The 17,779-nt window shown below is 41.9% G+C and overlaps 1 protein-coding gene across 2 annotated transcripts in view; it reads left to right on the top strand.

Annotated features, from left to right (window-relative positions):
* The first annotated feature begins 12,980 nt into the window (after positions 1-12,980).
* The window catches only part of Atp2c1 (ATPase secretory pathway Ca2+ transporting 1), a 92,638-nt gene continuing 87,839 nt past the window's right edge, over positions 12,981-17,779 (top strand). The window contains exons 1-2 of one of the 2 annotated variants that reach the window (XM_028869885.1): positions 12,981-13,232; positions 13,520-13,705. In XM_028869885.1, the coding sequence (XP_028725718.1) occupies positions 13,700-13,705 (6 nt within the window). In that variant the 5' untranslated portion in view covers positions 12,981-13,232; positions 13,520-13,699. The remainder of the gene's footprint in view (positions 13,233-13,519; positions 13,706-17,779) is intronic. The other variant, XM_037207890.1, reaches the window with a different exon arrangement.

Genomic DNA, 17,779 nt, shown 5'->3' with positions numbered 1-17,779 from the left:
AACATAGTCACTGTAACCTGCCCGATACCCTGTAGAAAGTCACCTTTGTGTCTGCTTTTCTTCCTGTGCTCAATGCTCACGTCTTCTGAGGCCCAGCTCTTCCATGGGTCCTCTTCTTAGCAGAAACTCTCGAATTTTCTACCTTTATTGCATTTCTAGATAACCATTTTAAAAGGTAAGTAGCACTTCTAATTGTGTCTATACCATCGTTTGTGTTAACAATATTTATCGCTCAACTAGGCCATGGCTTATAATAAAAACAGCTCAGAAAACAAAGCAAATTATAGAAACACATCAGCTTTATATATCAAATATACAAGCTTGTGATTTTTAATTCTGTGTGTGTGTGTGTGTGTGTGTGTGTGTGTACACGCGCGCACACGTATGTGTAGGTATGTGCATGCCAGTCAACAGAGGCCAGATGAGTCAGATTCCCTAGAACAAGAGTTTACAGGTGGCTTTGAATCACCTGCTTCGGGTGTTGGAAACTGAACTTGGGTCCTCTTCAAAGCAGTATATTGCTCTTTTTAAAATTACATGTCAGATTCCCCTCAAACTAACGTTACAGGTGGTTGTGAGCCACCTTATGTGGGTGCTGGGAATTGACTCAGGCCCTCTGGAAGAGTGGCATGCTCTCTTAACTACTGAACCATCTCTCCAGCCCACAAAAAACTTTGAAATGATTGAATAGGGGCTGGAGAGATTGCTCAATGGTTAAGAGCACTGGCTACTCCTCCAGAGGACCTGGGTTCAACTTCTAGTACTGTTATGGTGGCTCACAGCCACGTGTAATTCTAGTTCCAGGGGATCCAATGCTCTCTTCTGGCTTCCAAGGGCACCAGGAAAACAAGTGGTGCCCAGACACACGTGTAGATGAAAACTGCATACACACAAAATAAAACCTTCCAAGGACACCAAATAGTGTAAACAATATCTGTATGTTATGCACATGTATGTATGTATGTGCTCTTTGACTAGTGTGAAACCTTTCCTCTTCTCTGTCTTCAATACAAAATTTACATAAAATGCCTTAAAATCCGTGTAGCTTCTTAATTGTTATATGGCCAACCCTTTTCATTTCTGTTTTATATCTTTTAAAATGAAACTATTTCCCTAGGGGAGGATCCGGCTTTAAGAGAATGGCATTTTCTATTTACTTTGTAGAAAAAGAAATCTTTCTTTCATCTTACTGGTCTGGCTAAAAATCCTGATAAGCTCTGGTCAAAGAGGCCTTGTTCCAAAGGGCCTGCCTGGAATGGGAGACAGAGGCTGCTTCACAGCTGCCTTCCAGCTCCAGCTCTTACTGTACCACTCCTCTTTACCTTTTGTCTTTATGGCCCCAAGTGTGGCTGGTGTGATCTGCAGAGGGGCCTACAAGGGAGAACCAGGATCCTTTTGTGATCATAGTTTGCTTCCCTCTCATGTTTTAAGATACGTGGTTTTAGGCCAATGCGCATCTACTTCAAAGTTTCAAGTCTTCCATGATTTAAGGATGATTTCGAGTTTTAAATGTGATATGCACCCTCACTGTTTGTTAGAATTAAGGACCATTATCATATCAAAATATTTCTTAGATGAATGTTTTATGCTTCTTGCAAATCAGTGCTCAAACCCAGGCATGCACTGGAATCACTCGGGGGACTAATTAAAACATAGATTACTGGACTTCACCTCCAGAGTTACTAATTCAGTAGGGCTGGATGAAGCCCAAGAATTTGCCTTTCTAACAAGTTCCCAGGTGGCAGGGATCCCACTTTGGGAACTACTGATGGAGGTCACTTGATGATGCATATTTCTTAGAATCAGAGCTGATAGGGGTTGCCATGCCTTCACAAGAACAGCCTGGGTTCCGCTTAGGAAGATGTAGTGTCATTTGTTAATGTCAGGGGAGCAGTAATGAGGACTTACAGCTTGAAAAGTTCTTAATTGACCATTTTCAACTACAGCAGTCCCATGCCTAGCATTACATAATACTTACTAATGCAAGAAATGATTAGGCAATTTCTTTGCTCCAAGCCTCTAACATACATATTCATATCTACTTCTTTCTTTTATAGATGTTTACTGATTAAACTGATAGGGCAACTGAGACTTTTTGTTGTGGATTTAAATTATGGGACATCAAAAGGATATAATAGTTGTCCTGTCCTCTATATGATCCAAACTAAAGACACCATGAAGTCTAAATATTAAAAAAATAATTTCCCTTGCCTCTACTACTCTACTTCATATGCAAATAGGATGTTAAAGACTCAGAACATCAATTTAGCTGGAAAGATGAAATCAGTATTCCTGATACTGCTGAGTGGCTTTTAGATCCTAGACATATGTTTAATATGTATTTTGCTGATTTTTTTCTATTGAGCATGTTAATGAACATGTCTCAATTACCCACTGAGTAATCAATCTCTCTAAAATACTTATCTCTGCTTATTTATTCCTAAGATTACACTCTCATTTTAGCAGCCCTTTCCAACTCTGAGAAGACAAACCCAAGGGATATCTGAAGAGCTTCTGTTTGGAGCATGAATTCCTCGGTAATGGCATTTGAAGGTTAAATACAAACAAGCAAGTAGATTGTAGACAATAACCGAGAACAACCAAGAAAGACAATGGCTATATAATTAAATAATACAGTCTTCGCTGTCATCAAAGGAGGTTCAGACAAATGGCCTAGCTTCAGGAATTAGTTCCTCTCAAGGTTGTCTGAGTCCATAATGAAATGAATAAGGCAAGACATGAGTAAAACAAGACAGTGAGCTGAGGGGAAATTCAATATGTTGGGTAGCAGCACACTGAGGAGATGTGCAGGAAACAGAAGACGGACATCCGACTTTCACTCTGGGCAGGAAGAAAACCTCGTGCAAGGAGCTTCACCTGTGTGGGCCACAGCTTTAATCAGCTCTAAGCAGCAATGGAGCTGTTTGCCTCACAGGGTTGTGATGACTGAGTCTAATCACCTCAGAGAATTGCTTTGTCTCTCCTGAAAAGCAATAAACAAGTTGGGTTGTTCAGTGAAAATTGATTTTTATTTTCCTTAAATTAAATGCTTTAATCAAAATGTGCAATGTTGGCATTTTTACCTTCCTAGCACATTTGTAATTTTCCATGATGTAAATGAGTCAAATTTGGAGAGCTCAGTGGTAAAGTATCTGCTTTGCATGAATGAGATTCATCTGAAGTACTCCTTCCTGTTAACAAACAAAACCTAGATTGGTCATTTACACGATGGAACAATAAACAATGCATGTAGGCTTTTTCTTCTTCTTCTTCTTCTTCTTCTTCTTCTTCTTCTTCTTCTTCTTCTTCTTCTTCTTCTTCTTCTTCTTCTTCTTCTTCTTCTCCTTCTCCTTCTCCTTCTCCTTCTCCTTCTCCTTCTCCTTCTCCTTCTCCTTCTCCTTCTCCTTCTCCTTCTCCTTCTCCTTCTCCTTCTCCTTCTCCTTCTCCTCCTCCTCCTCCTCCTCCTCCCTCCTCCTCCTCCTCCTTCTCCTTCTTCTTCTTTTTCTTTTTCTTTTAGACTGTTTCTTTGTGTAGCCCTGGCTCTCCTGGAACTACCTCTGTAGACCAGGCTGGCCTCGAACAAACAGAAATCTGCCTGCCTCTGCCTCCTGAGTACTGGGATTAAAAGCTGTGAGTTTAAGGCCAGCCTGGTCTACAGAGTGAGATCCAGGATAGGCACCAAAACTACATGGAGAAACCCTGTCTCTAAAAACCAAAATAAAAAATAAAAAGCGTGTGCCACCATTGCCTGGCACATGTAGGCTTTCTAAATACCCCAAGTACTGTAGGTTTTCTGTTGTGTGATATTATGTTTTTGCTCTGACCAATAAAGCTTGCCTGGAGATCCGAGGGCGGAGCTAGCAACTAGTTAACGTGATGGGCGGTGGTGGCTCACACCTTTCATCCCAGCACAATCAGGAAGTGGAGACAGGAGTATAAGGTGGGTGGAGACAGGCGCTCAGACCCCTGTTTCTGTCTGAGGAGTCGGAGAGGTAAGATGTCTCTAGCCTTCTCTGATCTTTCAGGTTATCACCCGATCTTCAACTTTTGGTTTTTATTGATAAGACTAATTAGGATCACACTTCAGTTTGCACCTGCTCTAAATTAGTTAATAAAAACTAGTTGATGTACGAATCCTACACAGTTAACTATCTTTAAGTTTGTTTGAAGAAAGATTATGTGAGGCAACAAGAAGGTACATACTAAATTTTATTTTTCAATTCAGTTGTAGGATCTGCCATTATAGTTACTAGTTAAGAAAAGAAAAAGAAAGAAAGGCCGGGCGGTGGTGGCACATGCCTTTAATCCCAGCACTCGGGAGGCAGAGCCAGGCGGTTCTCTGTGAGTTCAAGGCCAGCCTGGACTACCAAGTGAGTTCCAGAAAAAGGCACAAAGCTACACAGAGAAACCCTGTCTCAAAAACCAAAAAAAAAAAAAAAAAAAAAAAAAACCAACAACATGGGCTAGGGGTTCAGTGTAGTATTGAAATGCTTGCTTAGAGTGTATGAAGCCCCGAGTTTGAGCCTCAGTCTGGAAGGAAAAAAGAAAAAGGTGCCAGGGCACACAGCTACATAAGAAACAAAATGCCTAAATATCACCTTTTTTTTTTTTTCAAGAAGGAGGTAAAATTGTATGATTTTAAAACATGCCTAGTTAGAATTAAGAAAAACTTGTCCATAGAAACCATGATGTCAAGAGTCAAATTCTTGCTTTACTTGCTAGTACGGGCCTGAAAGAACATACCCTCTCTTTAGTCTTCCTTGCATCTTACTCTGTAGCCTCCCACCCACAGTGCCTTAAGCATTTTAAACGACTGGCATGACACATTGTCATTTGTTTGTGCTACAGGCCATGCTACATTAAACACCTTAAATTTTTATAGGAGTAACAGACTAAATCTTAACCTTTTTGTCGAAATTGTTTTTTTTCTCACTTAATCTACCAATTTGGATGCTTTTAGTCACAAGCAGCAGCAAACGTAATGTATTATCTCGTATTACAGGAGGCCCAGGTTGGTTGTTGGCTCAGCCACACATTAAGACACCTGGCTTCTTCCCATCACTACTCTGCACCCTTGCTGTTCTCTTGTCACTGGAGATGTGTGGGAAGAGGGACACTAAGGTGGTTGTAGCACTCACAAGCATTCACATCATTAGGAAATCTTATTCAATCTACCCTGAGGCTTTCAGTTGGTCCCAGGAAGACCTGAGAGCGTGCATTTCTGCAGAATTCACAGGTAGTGCCAGTGCTGCCGGTATCACTGATGCTGCTGAGAGCAGGGGTGCACGGAGAGACCTGGAAGGGCGTGGGCATTTGAGGGTCACTCATAATCTTCATGTGCTACATATTTTACCACTTGGAATACAGCACTGAGATCTCCTTACTCCCTACCCTCCAAAGGGCATGATGCCATTTCTAGTGTGTGAGACTCTTTTAGATAGGAACACTTCCACTTACAACACCAATAACCCCAGTGGTTGATGTACCAGTTTCTTTGAAAAGTTTTGTGTCTGGCTGTCTGAAATGGGGCCAGATGAAGTCCCAGATTTTTACTTCAGCTTGTTCCCAGATTGTAGAAACATCTCTACTACCCCGCCACCTGCAACTCCCCATTTCTTCCTAACAGAGGATATTTGGTAATGTTCAATTATTTTTTTAATATCTTCTAATAGAGTATGTTCAGGTCTTACCTCTTATAACCAAAAACCAAAGATAAAGTTACTTGAAGACATATTGTAAAGGCTTCTGATTTTCCATATAATCTTTATTTGTAGTGAAGAACTTTCTTGCCTAAAGGTCTTAACATTATTTGCTTGCGCTGCTCAAAACTCTTCCCTGCCAATTTTGAATTTGTGTTTCTCCCAAGCCACATTGCCAAGTTGCAAAGCCTCCTTCTAAATCAACTGTCTTGTAGACCATCTTTTTGATATGGAGTCCATATTTTGTGTAGCATGCTTACTGTCTGTAATAGTCTGCTTGCATGACTGATTTGGACTAAACGTCAGAATTCTCATAAGCCTTGGGCTATTTTCTGTCCTGAGTATCTCCCCCTCCACTTTATTATCATAATGACCCCTTTTTTCATTTATTTTCACAATAGGAAACACAGTAGAGAGAAATGATTTCTGTAGGGGGCGTGGAAGGACACAGGGCAAGTTCAGGCAGAGAAAAAAAAAAAAAAAAACCATACACTGACTTTTAATTGGAGTAGGAAACTTCCAAGTATAAAGTGTGCATTTTGAAGGATAAGGAAATGCAACGTTTCCCAAAGCTCTCCTAGACCAGAGCGTAGCAGGATAAAGAGACTGACATGTTTCCTATATGAAAACAAGAAAGCATCTGAACTGACCTACAGACATAATGCCAAACTCTCATTTATGACAACCAAGCTATACCCAGATATTTCTTTGGGCCTCCAGCTTACAAATAATGACATGGAGACTTCTTGCTAATTATGAAAGCTCAACCTATAGTTTAGACTTGTTCCTAACTAGCTCTTATAACTTAAATTAATCCATTTATATTCATCTACATTCTATCACGTGGCATTACCTCTCTTCCGTCCTGCACTTCCCATTTCCTCTCCATGTCTCCTGGCATCTCCTGTGCACCTAGATTCCTCCTTCTCTTCCTTTCTCCCTGGAAATCCTGCCTATACCTCCTGCCTAGCCATTGGCCATTCAGCTTTTTATTACACTAATCACAGCAATACACCTTCACACAGTGTATAAATATTCCACAACAAAGCTACCAGCAAATCTTCAACTAGAAGATATTCACCAGTGGCTATTCAGCTCCTCTAAGGTCTGTTGCTTGTTTTATTTTTTATTATTTTTATTTATTTATTTTTCTGAGACAGGGTTTCTCTGTGTAACAGCCCTGGCTTCCTGGAACTTAGCTTCGTAATTAGGCTGACCTCAAACTCACGGAGATCGACCTGCCTCTTAAAGGCGTGTGCCATCATGCCTGGTGGCCTGTTGCTCCTGAACAGCCTCCTCATCACTGTCTTGTCCAGGAATGAAGAGTATATTCCTTGATCCCAGAGACAATGGCTCAAATTTCCGCTGGAGTTTATCAGGCATTGACATGGATGCCATCAAAACCCAAAGCACAGGGGTAGCAGAAATTTCCATGCGCAAGAAAGTGTGCACCTCAGCACTGATAGCTTCTGATTTCAAGTGGTTCCCTGGATTCAAAATCTCCAGCAATCTTCTCTGTTTTGGGCAGTGCTTGATACTGTTCAGGACTTACTCCTGCTTGGATCAAGTAGTCCCACTTATCTGTTTTGCTTTGGAGAAGAATGTTACATTGTTACAACCTGAAAACCTCCTTACATTCTTCCCTCACCTCATCTGTTGCTCTACAGCAAAGCTCAGTAGCAAAGTCCAAGGTGAGATTACTTTTCTTTATTCCACAAAAAATACATACAATGACAATCTTTTATATTAGCATTTATTCAACAAATCTTCATATATCAAATGTTTTAGGCACAGAGATGAATTATGCAAGTTTGAAAATGAGATAGAATGGTATTTCTTTTCATCTTCTCCTTTATTTGGGGCTAGGGATTGAGCTAGGGCTTGTTGCATGCTAGGCTCAGGCTTACCAGTGAGCTACTTTACCAGTTCTCAGGATGGTATCTTCTTAAGTGGTTGCACTTACATTTCACAACAAATCTTCAGGTTTACACAATTTGGGATACTGTATGTCTATTTTACATGGAAATAATGAGGTTTTGGTTGACTCCTGGGTGGCTACTCACATTCATCTTGCTTTTCTTTTTCTTTTCTTATCTTCAACTGCACACCCTTGGCATCTTCATATCCAACCCAGAAGACTGGCAATATATAGTAACAATTCCAACTAACACTGTAGGTTCAGATCTGTAGAATGGGAAGTCATACTCAGCACAGACTTTAAACATGAAGATTAAGCCGGGCGGTGGTGGCGCATGCCTTTAATCCCAGCACTTGGGAGGCAGAGGCAGGCAGATCTCTGTGAGTTTGGGGCCAGCCTGGTCTACAAAGTGAGTTCCAGGACAGGCTCCAAAGCTACACAGAGAAACCCTGTCTCGAAAAACCACACACACACACAAATCCCTAGTGTCTTCTCAGGCTCATCAAATGTTTCACTTTTTGAATGCCATTAAAAGTTCATGAGGCTATGGAATTTTGTGGGAGATAAAATATTTGCCTAGTACTTAGGGACCTGTGTGCAATTAAACTAACCAAACACAGGTAACTTGTATTTGATCCCTTCAACTTTTGTTTATTGCTTTCAACTTATACTGTAGCACTGCAAAAACATGGAATCAAGCAGATTTACAGTAATTCTGGCTGGCGGCTGCTAGACAGTGATTTCATATGACATTCTTTGCAGTGACCCCATTTTTCTCAGACTTGACACTTCACATGCCCTTCATTGTATAGTTGGAGTACTTAGAAAAAGGGTTGTGTCCTTGTATCTTTTAGAAACATGTTCAACTTTGAGAGTCCGGGAAGACAGCTGTCAGTAATATGCTTGTCTTGCAAGTGTGAAAACTGAGTCCCATCTCCAGCTGAGCACGGGGCCATGTGCTTTAATTCCAGCACTAGGGAGGCAGAGACAGGAGGATACCGGGGTGGCCCTGGACCGACTATAGACCTGTCTCAAAGAAGGTGAAGGGTGTTTCTAAGGATGGCATCCAAAGCTAGCTTCTACACACACACACACACACACACACACCCTACCTCACGAGCATACATACATATACATAAAAATGCTGAGCAATTTTCTTTAGACCAGCTGTATGGGATAGTGAACTTCAGGGCACTTATCTTTGCCCACTTTATCTAGGAAGTAGGTGAACTATTAAAATTTGATGCTTTAGTTCAGATGATGTTAAAAGTTTAATAGAAGACATTAATTGAAAGAAGATTTAAAAGTAAATTTTCTTAAGTTTTAGTTTTAAAATCCATATTCCTTTATCATCTGGATTTATAAAAATGGCAGCTGTCATACTTGACACTTTGCATGTCCTTCCTTTACTGGGTAAAAAGATTAGTTGGACTAGGCTAACTTACAAAATAGGTTTTGTCTTCATGTACTTTTAAATGTTCAAATTTTATTATAATTTAACATTAAAAACGAGGTGGCTCATATCCTATGTAGAATAAGGCACAGTATGGATAAAATTGGAACATCATGACCATTCTTTCCCACTTTTCACCAACTATAATATTTCCCCAAGAAAAGAAGCCTCACAATTCTCCCTTTATCTCTCACTTTTCTTTCTCATTTCACCCCACTTTCTTTCTCTCTCTCTTTCTTTTCTTTTCTTTCTTCCTTCCTTTCTTCCTCCCTCCCTTCCCCCTCTTTCTTTCTTTCTTCCTTCCTTCCTTCCTTCCTTCCTTCCTTTCTTTTTCTTTCTTTCTCTCTCTCTTTTTTCTCTCTTTCTTTCTCTCTCCCTCCGTTCCTTTCTCTCTCTGTCTCTGTCTCTGTCTCTTTCTTTCTTTCTTGGTGGTGCTGAAGTTTGAACCAAAGTACCTCACCACTGAGGAACATCCTCAGCTCCTCAAATCACTTTTTGCACAAGATGCATTTAATTTTGTAGGTTAAATATTCAAAACAAAAGGAGTCAAATTCAAAATTTAGGAGGTTGATTTCTCAGGGAACTTTAGGGGGTTGACTGTAGCAGGCTTTCTTTTGGCTGCCAACCAGTTCCCAAATCATGACACAGAGATTTATTATTAATTATGAATGCTCAGCCTTATCTTATGCTTGTCCCACTGACTCTTATAACTTAATTTAACCTGTTTCTCTTCATCTACGTTTTGCCTTAGGGCCTTTTACCTTTCTTTTGTTCTGTATGTCCTACTCTATGTCCGGCTGACAACGGCCTGCCTGTCTGGCTCCAGGCATCTCTCTTTCTTTCTTCCTTGCTCTCTCCTCTCCTCTCTCTACTTCTCTTCTCTCTCCAGCCTACTTATTCTTCCTCCTTATTCTCTCTGCCCGCCAGCCCTGCCTATCCCTCCTTTGCCTAGCTATTGGCCATTCAGCCTTTTTATTAGACCAATCAGGTGCCTTAGACAGGCAAGGTAAAACAGCAACACATCTTTACATAGTTAAACAAATGCAGCATAAACAAATGTAACACACCTTTACACAGTTAAAATAATATTCTGCAACAGTTGACTGCAAGGAAACTTGGACATATTATATTTCATGACCATCAGTCTCGTTATAGCTAGTCTGCTTGGTTTTTTTTTTTCACATAATGAGCTTACACCTTGGCAATGCTTGTACTTTATATATTGTCTTCACTCGCTTCTTCAGTCCCTTCCAACAAGTTTGTTATATAAAGGGAAAAAGAGTACTTATATATGTGCATGCATTTTAGTCCCTTTCTCTCATGCTGAGGTGGATGGCTATACAGCACCTCACAGAAGGGTCCAGCATGCTCTGAGGGGGAAATGAGAGAAGACAGCATTTTTGAAATCTGTGACCTGCTGCTCTGGTTTTAATAGTATTAATTAAAGTTTTAATATATAAATTATATGTATATACATAATAAATGCTAACTTTCAATCATAGGAAGTAGAAGTTGATGTTACTGATGTTGGCTGATGAGGGGGTATTGATCTGGTGCAGAGTGGACATATGGATGAAACTCAAGGATAATCTAAAAGGTTGAACCAATTATTTCAAGGCTCTTGGCTGTCTCCAGGTCTAAGCATTTGAGAGATGACTGGCAGTGAATTAAAGACTGAAAAATATAACAATTCTTTGGCAGTATTGGCCTTAACTATTTTTTTTTCTTAACAGCAGGATAAAGATTTTCACAATTCAGTAAAACTTTAGTGTAAGGTACTGTCTGTAACTATTTGGGGGGTAACTTTGGATTCAGTATTAGTAGAATGTTCAGGGCACAATTGGAAATGCTGAAAAAGTTGCTTTGGATAAAATGTTTTAGGTCTGGGTATGTGCATGTAGCTCGGTGCTAAGGTACTTGCATAGCAGTGCATGCAACACTATGTTCCATCAAGCAACACACACATTCACACAGTTTTAGTTAATTAGTCCAATAACTAACAATACATATGTCCTGATTTGCTTTTCTATTGCCTTTATAAGACGACGACCAAAAGCAACTCGGGGAGGGAAGGGTTTATTTGGCTTACACTTCCCAATCACAGTCCATCGCTGAGGGAAGCCAAGGCAGGAACCTGGAGGCAGAAACTGAAGCAGAGCCCACGGAGGAACACTGCTTACTGGCTTGCTTTTCATGGCTCATTCAGCTTGCCATTTTATACAACCCAGGACCATCTGCCCATGGGTGGCACTCCCATAGTGATCCAGGCACTCCCACATCAATCAATTAAGAAAATGTCCCACAGACTTGCCTAAAGGGCATCCTGATGGAAACATTTTCTTGGTTGAGGTTCCATCCTACCAGATGTGTCGAGTTGACAAAAAACAAACAAACAAACAAACAAAAAACCCAGCACAACAATGAAATTACTTTTTCCATAAGTCTATATATGAATTTAAGTGTTTATATCATGTAGTCTACCTTACAAACATTGTTTTTAAATGATGATTGTTGTAGCATTAAGGTTCTGTAAGTACTATTAACTGTTACAAACTGATTTTAAAACTAAGCATAAGACGGCAAATTTATTATATAGAAGCCACAAACTTATGCCACTGGTCATACAAACATAATTAAGCATACAAACCAAAGTGGAGATAATAAGTATTATTATAGATTTCTAGATTATCCTGGCCTCGAACGTGTGGCCATCCTCTCCTTCTGCCTCCTAAGAGTTGCATAAACCACCATGCCTGGTCATTTTTCAAAATGAAAGTGTGTGTCGACCTCAAAGCTGTTCAGAATTTCTGATCCTAAATTTAGCTTAACTTACCAGGTACCTAACACAGGAAGACAGACAACTTGGTTCATTATATTGAACGTGTGGTAGGAAGCATGTTACAGGCCATGATATAAAAGAGTAACTTTGTAATAGTTATTTATTGATGGAAGAAAAATACCTGTAACATGTAGGGGCTTTTTCTTTGGAGCAGACTGGGGGTGGGAGGTGTCTTTGGAGGATGCTCAGGAACTGGCCATAGGTGTAGTTCTGCCCTCTAGTGGATATAGGTGAAAGATTGGCTCAATTGCTACCTGAGCTCACCAAGCTTAGCAATTATTCATCAAAAATCACTTACTAGTGGCTTGTGTGAGGTGCTAAGTGAAAGGCTGACTTGGAAAACGCTAGCGGCCGAGGCCATACCGGTTTTTCAGCTTCGATGGAGGGCGAGTTGCTATTCTAGCTATTCTGGTTGCATCCACTCAGTGAAAAAGGTCAGGAGTCCTGCCTCGAGCTGTCACTGGGAACCCTGCCCTTTTATGACACACGGGCTTCGGACACACTCCTGACCAGGGCAGAATTTTGGAAACTGGCTCCATGATAAGTGACCCTCGCAAGACCAGAGAAGCAGCCAGAGCAGGTGTTTGCAAGGGAGGGTACGACGCGTTGGGGCGGGGGGGGGGCGCTGACAGAAACACCAGCTTCTGTCTGTGTCGTCCTGGGAGATTGTGACGGCCGCGGGACGGGAGAGACTTCCAGGGCTGTGTATAGAGTGCCCAGGCGACTCAGGGACACGGCCATGACTGTGTCTGGCCCTATGCCTCGATCCCGCGGCCGCCTCGAGGGAACGTGTGGCCGAGGAAGGGGACGGGCATGCTTCCGCCCCTTGCACCCGGCGGGTGTGTAGAAAGCGGGCAGACACCATTCCAAGAGCTCGTGAGGGGCCGCGGGCCCTGAGCGCAGTCCTACAAAGCCTCTCCATCGCCGGACAACATCCATTGCGGCCCGCAGGCTCGGGCTCACTGCACTTCCGCTCACCCGCGCAGAGAGCCGGAGTGCGCCTGCGCGCGCGCCTCTCCCGGCGGAAGTGCTAGCGACAAAGCTCGGTGGGCGGCGGGCCGGGTAGTGCAGGGCGCGCCGGGCGGGCGGGCGGCGGGGAGGGGCGGAGCGCAGGAGGCGGAGGCGGGAGCAGAGCTGCTCGGCTGTGCGCGGAGACGCGCCGAGCCGACGGGCCGAGCTTGACGGGGGCCCCTCGCCGCTCCTCCTCTCCCCTCCCCGCCGCTGTCCTGCTCTATCTCCGGTTCTCCCCTGGACGCGCGGCCGCCGCGCCGCCAGCAGCGCCGCTTCGCTCGAGGCGCGTGGGGCGCCCCCGCAGCCCCGCGAGTGAGTCCTCGCAGCCTGGAGATGGGGGGGGACGTCTGGGGTGTCGGGGAGGATTCCGGGTATCCACTCCTGCCCCTATTTCCAGAAACTTCCAGGTCCGGTGGGAAGGGGGCGTCCGGGGAAATGCTGCTCGCCGGTAGGGGCGCCTCTCGGGCGCCGCCCGGCTGGTGTGAGGCGCTGGCGCTGCGGGCGGCGCAGGGGGTGGGCTGGGGAGGTGGCGGCTGGGCGGGGGTCGCCCTGCTCCTCTCCCCTCTCGTCAGCTCCGCTTCTCCTGGTTTCTCTTGCAGATGCTGCTGCTAGGGGTGGTGGGAGCAGCCGTGGGACGCGTGGCCGGGAGCGGGGGTGACAGCCTGGGATTCCGGGGTCTTCTCTTCCTTGTCCTCCTCCTCTCCTCTCTATTCCCAGTGTGGCCGTGGCTGACACTAAAGACTTTGTAGCCATCAACCCGAGTGCAGTTTCGATGGAAAATGAAGGTAAAGGCCCCTGGCAGGAGGGTTTGCAACGCAGAGTTAAGGGTGTGGTGGTTTGCTTTTTAAGTTGTCTGTCTTTTTCCACCTTTTTATTTTCATGATTATTTTTAATTGATCCCCCCCCCCTTGCATGTGAAATGTCTGAGGATTGCTTCCCTAAGGGCATGAAGCTTTTATTTTGGCAACATGGACATTGAGGGGATTAAGGTTCTGCGGGTGACAGCTTGATTCTGCTTTTCTGGGAAATTATTATTTTCTTTAGTATAGGGACTGGAACGGAAGTTTGCATTTGCGATAGCATCTGTGCACGTCCTTATAGCTCTTTGAAAGGAATCAGCGGATGGGAAGTGGAGATGGGAAGAGAAGGCAATGGATCGTATCTCTGTAGATTTGCATAGTAAGCTTTGTTAAAGATGTGCGACTGAAGTCAATTACACAGAAGATTTTAAAATAAATTCTAACTTTGGAAAAAAGCGCTTTTTTTTTTTTCCAAATTCACAGGGGAAAAAAAAATCCAAAAAAACAAACAAACCCTTGAGTTTAATGAAATCTTCCGAGACAGTTTCCCTTCTTAAAGTTCCTCCCTATTTCAAAACATCTCTACGAAGCTGACGGTGGAACCTGTTTGTTCCTATTACACATTATGTTTGGACACATTCAGTTGTTACATATTACTCAACTAGTTTGGCCTCATTAAAATAATGCTTTTTGTATATAGCCCTAATGTTTTAACAATTATTGAATATAGCACTGATGTTTTAAAAATTATTGAATAACTGAATAAATGATTTTTCTTCCCTCTTGAACCTGCCATGTTTATTGTTTGGATGACTTCTGGCTTGTGTGTGATCATTTTTCTTTTTATTTCAACCCTTCTTCTTTTGACGAGGCTGCAAGATGCTAGAAAAGATAGTGGACAAATGATTGCTTTTTTTTTTTTTCCCTTTCTTTCCTCCCTTGAATCTTTTGGTTTTAAAATCTTTGTCTGGTACACAGGAGCCGCAGCTAAGCTGATGTTTTTCCATTGTTGAGGACGTAAGCTTGACTGGCTAAGTAGGACTTGAAATTTTAGGATAGGTGTTTCTGGTGGATGCGGTCGGTAATCCGTTGTGCTATTGGAGAACTGTGGCATGTGTAGGAAAAGTGATGAGAGGCATGGGCTTGCCCAGCTGCATTCTAGAGGAGTAATTGGTGGAAGGCATTTCCTGACATACCAAGTGTGGAACTGCGGAGGACTTAATGCTAATTGGGTCTTGAAGAAAGCAGTTGTGGTTTTTTTTCTGGTGGTATGGAAATTTGTTTTTCCAAGCCCCTTTCCTCTTTTATAGATTGAAGAAAGGCAGATTTGTTTTTCCCAAGATAATATTAAGGGGTTTCTATTTAGAAATCTCTGGAAGTAAAATCTCCAAGTTATTGTACATCTGTGAGCTATTTTCAGAGTGTTACCAGATTTAGGAGGGTAGCCTGAAGTAGGTGGATACTTGGCTGTTGGTTTTCTTTCTTGGTGTCTTAGGCATAAGCGTGTGTAATGAAGCTAGCTTTCATCTGCTGAGGTAGAAGGGGGTGGTTGTTGGGTAGGAGTGTGTCTGTATTTTATGGCCACACAACAATGATGTGGCTTCATAGTAAAAGATTATAATGTCTTAAAACTTGAGGGTTTTTCTGCTACATCATTTTGACCATCAAGAGACTATTTTTGTTGCTCTCTTACGACGCTAATGTTTTTTTCCTATTTAAATATTTTTTAGAAAAACTTATAGACAGCCTAGAATCTTCAAAAGCAATTGACTATCTTAAAATAGGTTTGTATTTCTTTTCATTTTATAGTTTGTACCGTCTTTTGACCTGATTATTAACAGTTCAGAAGTGAGGATCCAAAATAATAAATTCTTGCCCTAATGCAAAACTGTATGGCTTTAGGTAAAACATTTCACCTTGCTGAGTTTCACCTATAAATTGGGATTGAAAATATGCAGCTCGCTGTGTGGTGGTGGCACACGCCTTTAATCCCAGCACTCGGGAGGCAGAGCCAGGTGGATCTCTGTGAGTTCGAGGCCAGCCTGGTCTATAGAGCGAGATCCAGGACAGGTACCAAAATTACACAGAGAAACCCTGTCTCGAAAAACCAATAAAAAAAGAAAAAAAAAAAAAAAGAAAATATGCAGCTCACAAAGTTGAAATGATGAGTGAGAAACACTGCAGATGGTCCTCTTGTGAGAGCAAAATCCTGGAATTTAAGAGCATGGCTTGTAGAACTAGGCATTTCACTGTGACTACTGCATCTCCACATTATTTGCCTTTGTGCAGATTATTAAAGCTTTTTGTGCTCTGGTTTCTTCATCTATAAAAATAAGAGTAATGGTAGCTACCTTATGAGGTTGTTGTAGGTGCTCAAAACAGCATCTGGCATACAATAGATACTCAATAAATGTTAATTGTGATAGCCTAGTTCACTGTTTGATGCATACTATTTATGCCACCTGGCATTAATGTCATGACAGTTCATTGTTGGAACTGGGAGTAGTAGTGGCCAAAATGCTCAGAATGAAGTTAGTAGTAGTTCAGTGTGGGGTGGCTTTAAGGAATTTTCTGTAGTAGGAGGGAGATAAGGTCCCCCCAGCCCCCAGATCTGACACTGTGCTTCTGAGCTTTCTCAGCTTCTAAGTTTAATCGTCTATGAATGGGATATTGGCATCTTGGAGGAGTATGGTAAGTGAAGGCAGAGGATGGGTTGACGCGGCTTTAATGAGTGATTAAGGCTTGCTGCTGTTGTCTAGATAGTTTTCCAGTAGGAGGGCAGATAAGTGGCACTGTTATGTGTGAACTGTGTAGGTTATCTGATAGTGGCTGTCTAGAGCATTGGCATGTTTACAGGGGTTAAATCCTGGGAGGAAATGGCTTTATCCATTTACTGTGAACTTCAATTGTAGAGGTATTTTCTTTGGCACGAGATTTTGATTCTTCTAGACTTTTTTTCCCAGGGCCCACTTAAACTTTGTCAGGAAAGCTTGACCTATTTTTAGCCATAGTCTCCTGGATGCTGCATGAATACTTCCTACCAGTCAGTAGCAGCATTTGAAGCCTTAATTTATTTCCTGGAATTTCAAGGATTAGTCCTAGACCAGTTGTTGGGATTTTTGTCCAAATCCCTTGAAACTCCTTTTAGTGTGCTTATTACAAGATAACTCTCACTTAGTAATCTGAGATAGACACATGTACAGCTTTTTTTATTTAAAAGTTGTTGATAGTTTAAAGGATGGCTTATTAGAGAAGCTAGAAGGTTTTGTGGATAATTTTTTTCCTTCCTGTTAACTGCTTTAGTCTTTGTAACAAATTTGGCCTTTTCTAAAGAGCTGGCTGTTTAATGTCTCATAATACTGTTTAAATGTGTCTTTCACTCTTAAAAATGTAGTAATCTTCAGGATTTCAGGAAATGCTACATCTAGCTAGAAAACAACTCCCCATCTTTTGATGTTGTTTGTATTTATACTTGTTAAAGTAGTTTATCATTCAATTTCAAATGGTTAATTGTTTTGGAATGTCTCAAGAAAGTACTTTGTTAGGACAGCTGAAGGGACTCTAGGATGGAAAGAACAGAAGGAAAAGAAACCACTTTAGTTTTATTCCAGTTTATAAAAGTATCTTAGTCTCTAGGTGTGAGAAACGTAGTTTATTTTATTTGCAGTATTGTCTCTAAGATATTCTTATTTGGTACTTGAAAAAGGCCTGAAATCAAGAGTGTCTAAAGCATTTTTTTAAAGAGCAGAGACTATTGCAGAGTTTGTAAGCTATTAGACTCAGTAGCCTTTAGAAATTTTTTGGACATGTATATATTGTGTACATGGGCTACAGCATGTGTGTGCAGGTTATAGGACAACTTGGGAGTTGGTTATTTCCATCATGTGGATTCTGTAGATTAAATTTAGGTTGTCAGGCTTGTTGGCAAGAGTCTTTACCCACTGAGCCATCTCAACAGACTAGCAAGTCTTTGATAGTTGAATCTTAAATACTTAATTTCTCTTAGGATTCATGTGTGTTCTTATGCTTGTGAAATAGGTACTCTATGAAGTAAAACAT

This window comes from Peromyscus leucopus, chromosome 7 (genome assembly GCF_004664715.2).
Source record: "Peromyscus leucopus breed LL Stock chromosome 7, UCI_PerLeu_2.1, whole genome shotgun sequence".
NCBI classification, from domain to species: domain Eukaryota; kingdom Metazoa; phylum Chordata; class Mammalia; order Rodentia; family Cricetidae; genus Peromyscus; species Peromyscus leucopus.
Note: the sequence above shows the minus strand (reverse complement) of the source record. Positions and strands in the feature narration are given on the sequence as shown.